A 6,000-nucleotide genomic window follows, 5' to 3' on the forward strand; every position below is an offset into this window, starting at 1 on the left:
TTCTATGTGTCATACTTGATCATTTCGCGATATTGCCATCCATATTTTTGCTGAAAAGATTTAGTAGAGAACATCGATGATAAAGTTCGCAAATTTAGGTCGCTAATATAAAAGCCTTGCCTGTACCGGAAGTAGCAGAGGATGTGCGCTTTACGTCACTGGTTGTAGAGCTCCTCACATCTGAACATTGTTTATAAAGTGAGCCCCCAGCAGCAAGAGCTATTCGGACCGAGAAAGCGACAATTTCCCCAAAAATTTGAGCGAGGATGAAAGATTCAATGGATGAGGAAATTTAGAGTGAAGGCCTAGAAAAAAAAGAAAGAAAAAAAAAGGTGATTGCAGTGAGAGCGATTCAGATGTTTTTAGACACATTTACTAGGATAATTCTGGAAAATCCCTAGTCTGCCTATTGTGTTGCTAGTGTTTTAGTGAGTTAAATAGTAACTTATAGTCGGAGGGGTGTGGCCACGGGTGTTTTGACGCCAGAGTCTCTGAGAGATGTCACGGCAGCTGCATGAGGACGCTGGCTCCGCAGATCTCCGGTAAGAGGCGACTTATTTCCACAATTTTCTCACCGAAAACTGCAGTTCGACATGCATGTTCGCTTGACCGCTCTGATCCATAGTAAAGCTTCACCTCCAGGAATTTTAATCAAGGAAACACTGTGTTTGTGTGGCTAAAGGCTAAAAGCTTCCCACCTCCATCTTTCTACTTTGACTTCTCCATTATTAATTGAACAAATTGCAAAAGATTCAGCAACACAGATGTTCAAAATACTGTGTGATTGCGCGATAAAAAGAGACAAATTTTAGCCGTAAGTGGTGCTGAGCTTATACGTCCCCTCCAACCAATAACGTCACAAACACGCGTCATCATTCCGCGACGTTTTTAACAAGAAACTCGCGGGAAACTTAAAATTGTAATTTAGTAAACTGAAGCGGCCGTATTGTCATGTGTTGCAATGTTAATATTTCATCATTGATATATAAACTATCAGACTGCATGGTCGCTAGTAGTGGCTTTCAGTAGGCCTTTAAAGGGGAACATTATCAGCAGACCTATGTAAGTGTCAATATATACCTTGATGGTGCAGAAAAAAGACCATATATTTTTTTAACCGATTTCCGAACTCTAAATGGGCGAATTCTGGCAATTTAAACGCCTTTCTATTTATTGCTTTCGGAGCGATGACGTCAGAACGTGACGTCACCTAAGTAATAAAGCCGCCATTTTCTCAAACACATTACAAACACCGTCTCTCAGCTCTGTTATTTTCCGTTTTTTCGACTATTTTCTGGAACCTTGGAGACATCATGCCTCGTCGGTGTGTTGTCGGAGGGTGTAACAACACTAACAGGGAGGGATTCAAGTTGCACCACTGGCCCAAAGATGCGAAAGTGGCAAGAAATTGGACGAAATGTGTTCAAAATACAAGGGTGTGGGGAAAGCAGACGAAATGGTCAGTCGTTTGTTACGCACACTTTACCGACGAAAGCTATGCTACTACAGAGATGGCAAGATTGCCTGGATATCCTGCGACACTCAAAGCAGATGCATTTCCAACGATAAAGTCAAAGAAATCTGCCGCCAGACCCCCATCGAATGTGCCAGAGTGTCTGCACATTTTACTGGCGATGCTAAGACAGACACGGCACAGAGATGTATGGATTACCTAAAGATGAATTTCCAACGATAAAGTCAACGAAATCACAAAGGTGAGTTTTGTTGATGTTATTGACTTATGTGCTAATCAGACATATTTGGTCGCGGCATGACTGCCAGCTAATCGATGCTAACATGCTATTTAGGCTAGCTGTATGTACATTTGAAACTATATTTTCATCCAGCGTTTCCCTCCACCCACATTTAATGCCAAACAAACACTTACCAATCGACGGATTTAAGTTGATCCAGTGTCACAAGATGCGAAACTTCTGATGGTTGGTCCGCACATTTTACCGGCGATGTTAAGGCAGACATGGCCAAATAGCGCCAATAGCTATTCGCTCTATAGCAGGGGTCGGGAACCTTTTTGGCTGAGAGAGCCATGAAAGCCAAATATTTCAAAATGTATTTCCATGAGAGCCATATACGGTAATATTTTATAACACCGAATACAACTAAATGCGTGCATTTTAAAGTAAGACCAACATTTTTAGAGTATAATAAGTCTCTTATTCTTTTTAATAACATTGTTATTCCAAAAGTTAACCAATAATAAATACAATACTTCTTACCATTAATGCGACATCTTGAACAGGTGCGATAGAAAACGGAGGGTTGGATTAAATACATGAGAATGTTTTATAATTTGAACGTTATTTTTAACACTGTGATTACCAGTGGAATTATTCATTACTTAACGTGTTGAACAATGTCAGCTAAGATTTACCTGAGAGCCAGATGCAGTCATCAAGAGAGCATCTGGCTCGAGAGCCATAGGTTCCCTACCCCTGATCTATAGCTTCAGTTTCTTCTTCAATTTAGTTTTTGCTATCTGCCTCCATACTCCAACCATCCGTTTCAATACATGCGCAATCTGTTGAATCGCTTAAGCCGCTAAAATCCGAGTCTGAATCCGAGCTAATGTCGCTATATCTTGCTGTGCTATCCGTATTGGCGTCACTAGATGACGTCAAAGGGAAATGGACGGTGGCTTCACAGATAGAGAAAATCAGGCACTTTAAAGCCTTTTTTAAGGATATTCCGGGATGGGTAAAATTTTGAAAAAAACTTTGAAAAATAAAATAAGCCACTGGGAACTGATTCTTATTGATTTTAACTAGGGATGCACCGATTAATCGGTAACCGAATATATTCGGCCGAATATGGCAAAAAAAGCCACATTCGGCCTTCGGTGGAATGAGTTAAGAACAAGGCCGAATAGTGGCGTGTGACGCAATTTTTTGACGCGGTGACGCAATCAACCAACGTGCAGTGACGTTGGGATATGTTGTGTACCTGTATAAGTGTATGAGGTTACAAGCACACACTTATTGAGATTTAGTGGGGCCTCTGTTTACATTATTAGCCTGTTGTGTAGAATTGAATTGAATTATATATTTATATAGCGCTTTTACATAGTGAAACCCAATATCTAAGTTACATTTAAACCAGTGTGGGTGGCACTGGGAGCAGGTGGGTAAAGTGTCTTGCCCAAGGACACAACGGCAGTGACTAGGATGGCGGAAGCGGGAATCGAACCTGCAACCCTCAAGTTGCTGGCACGGCCACTCTACCAACCGAGCTATGCCGCCCAGACTACATGTATAAGTGTATGAGGTTACAAGCACACACTTAATTGAGATTTACTTGAGCCTTCTGTTTACATTATTAGCATATCTACTGTGGCTAAGCAGACTTTTGCCAAAAGGACAATAATTCATTTGTTGTGGGTTTATCCACTTTAATGCACTTAATTTTTTTTTGGAATGCATGTTTTGTTTGAAGGCCTAATATAAATGAAAAACTTTGTGCTTTTTTTTTAAAGCAAAGGCTACTGGAATATTAAAAAATGTCAATATTAAAAAAAAGTAGTTTATTTGAAAAACATGCAATATAAAAAAGTTGTGAAAAACTGCATTTATTATTCGGTATTTGGTATTCGGCCAAGCGCTCAGATTTTATTCGGTTTCGGCCACACATTTTCATTTCGGTGCATCCCTAGTTTTAACCCTTTTGAAACTGTGATATTGTTTCCCTTTAAAGAACAGGTGATGTAACACTGTGGCGAACATGCCCTTTCCCAACTACTTTGGCACGTGTTGCAGCTATGAAATTTTAAGTTAATTTGCACAAAAAAAAAATAGTTAATGGGTTTGAACATCAAATATGTTGTCTTTGTAGTGCATTCAACAGAATGTGGGTTGAAAAGGATTTGCAAATCATTGTATTCCGTTTATATTTACATCGAACACAATTTCCCAACTCATATGGAAACGGGGTTTGTAGTTAGTTTGCTGATAATAAAGTGATTGGTGCCGCGGTGAGAGCGGCGAGTCACACCGGAGCTGCGTGGCTGAGGTCCAAGGCCTTGCGATGGCTAACACCGCGGCACTTTTACTTTATTCCTAGACAATTGGCTTGAATATCCGTAGGCTTCTGCCGGGATGTATTCACCAGGAAGGCCGTCCTCGCCACGTCCCCGCCGGTATAAATGTCTCCACGACACCGCCGCACTGACGAGGCTGGTCGAGCTTTAAAAGCAACCGGCACTGACAGCGTCACTCGCCTTAACGGCTACTTCGCGGAACGTGACATTCCGAGGCCAAAACACAAAACCCACCCTCCCGTCACGAAGAAGCAGACATTGAGAAGCCCTGGAAGCGTTGTTGTTGAGTTTTACCTCACAAATGCTGACGGCGTCTTTCGCCTCCTGGCTCTCCTGCGACGCCATCTTTCCTCGTCTCTGTCTCGCACACAACCACCACACTTCCAGTTTGGAAGGGGGGGTCTCGCGAGATCTTAGATGTGACGCAACAAAGGTGACGAATTTTGGTGGGCGTGGCCGTACGTGGAGCTGTGTTTTATTATTATTTTTTTTTATTAAATATACATTTAAAATTCACACAAAAGTCAAGGCACTTCCAACATCAAGGAAAGAAAACAAAAGCAACTACAGAGTAATAATACTAAGAAATAAAAAAGATCAAAAAGGGCTGCCTAAATCACTTTAAGTCAGGGGTCTCAAACTCAACTTATCTGGGGGGCCCACAGGATGCAGAGTCTGGGTGAGGCTGGACTGCGAGAAATTATTTCTTTGAAAAAATATTTTTAAATGTCTTAATTTTTATTTTCAACACAAAACAAAATGAGAATTAAGTAAATAAATCAGTCATAGGTAATAACAATAATAATTTGATTTCTCCAGTCAGCAACAATGTATACACATACTGTGATGTTATGAGCTAGATCAGGGGTCCGAACGCGGTGCCCGCAGGCACCAGGTCGCCCGTAAGGACCAGATGAGTCGCCCGCTGGACTGTTCTAAAAATAGCTCAAATAGCAGCACTTACCAGTGAGCTGCCTCTATTTTTATATTTTATTTATTTACTAGCAAGCTGGTCTCGCTTTGCTCGACATTTTTAATTCTAAGAGAGACAAAACTCAAATAGAATTTGAAAATCCAAGAAAATATTTTAAAGACTTGGTCTTCACTTGTTTAAATAAATTCATTTATTTTTTTACTTGCTTCTTACAACTTTCAGAAAGACAATTTTAGAGAAAAAATACAAGCTTAAAAATTATTTTAGGATTTTTAAACACATATACCTTTTAAATTCATTCTTCTTCTTTCCTGACAATTTAAATCAATGTTCAAGTAAATTTATTTTTTTTATTGTAAAGATTAATAAATACATTTTAATGTAATTCTTCATTTTAGCTTCTGTTTTTTCGACAAAAACTATTCGTGAAATATTTCTTCAAACTAATTATGATTAAAATTAAAAGAAAATATTCTGGCAAATGTAGAAAATCTGTAGAATCAAATTTAAATCTTATTTTAAAATCTTTTGAATTTCTTGTAAAATTTTTGTTCTGGAAAATCTAGAAGAAATAATGATTTGTCTTTGTTAGAAATATAGCTTGGTCCAATTTGTTATATATTCTAACAAAGTGCGGATTGGATTTTAACCTATTTAAAACATGTCATCAAAATTAAAAAATGTATCTTAATCAGGAAAATTACTAATGATGTTCCATAAATTCTTTTTTAAATTTTTTCAAAAAGATTCCAATTAGCTAGTTTTTCTATTCATTTTTTTCGGTTGAATTTTGAATTTTAAAGAGTCGAAATTGAAGATAAACCATGTTTCAAAATGTAATTTTCATTTTTTTCGTGTTTTCTCCTCTTTTAAACCGTTCAATTAAGTGTTTTTTTCATCATTTATTCTCTACAAAAAACCTGTAAAAGGAAAAAAAATGTACGACGGAATGACAGACAGAAATACCAATTTTTTTATATATATATATAGATTTATTTATTAAAGGTAAATTGAG

At 38.3% G+C, this 6,000-nt stretch overlaps 1 protein-coding gene across 1 annotated transcript in view; it reads right to left on the reverse strand.

Annotated features, from left to right (window-relative positions):
- The window catches only part of clptm1 (CLPTM1 regulator of GABA type A receptor forward trafficking), a 44,819-nt gene extending 40,337 nt beyond the window's left edge, over positions 1-4,482 (reverse strand). The window contains exon 1 of the mRNA XM_061878150.1: positions 4,346-4,482. Within this exon, the coding sequence (XP_061734134.1) occupies positions 4,346-4,396 (51 nt within the window). The 5' untranslated portion in view covers positions 4,397-4,482. The remainder of the gene's footprint in view (positions 1-4,345) is intronic.
- Between the last annotated feature and the right edge of the window lie 1,518 nt (positions 4,483-6,000).

Source organism: Nerophis ophidion, linkage group LG18 (genome assembly GCF_033978795.1).
Source record: "Nerophis ophidion isolate RoL-2023_Sa linkage group LG18, RoL_Noph_v1.0, whole genome shotgun sequence".
Taxonomy (NCBI): domain Eukaryota; kingdom Metazoa; phylum Chordata; class Actinopteri; order Syngnathiformes; family Syngnathidae; genus Nerophis; species Nerophis ophidion.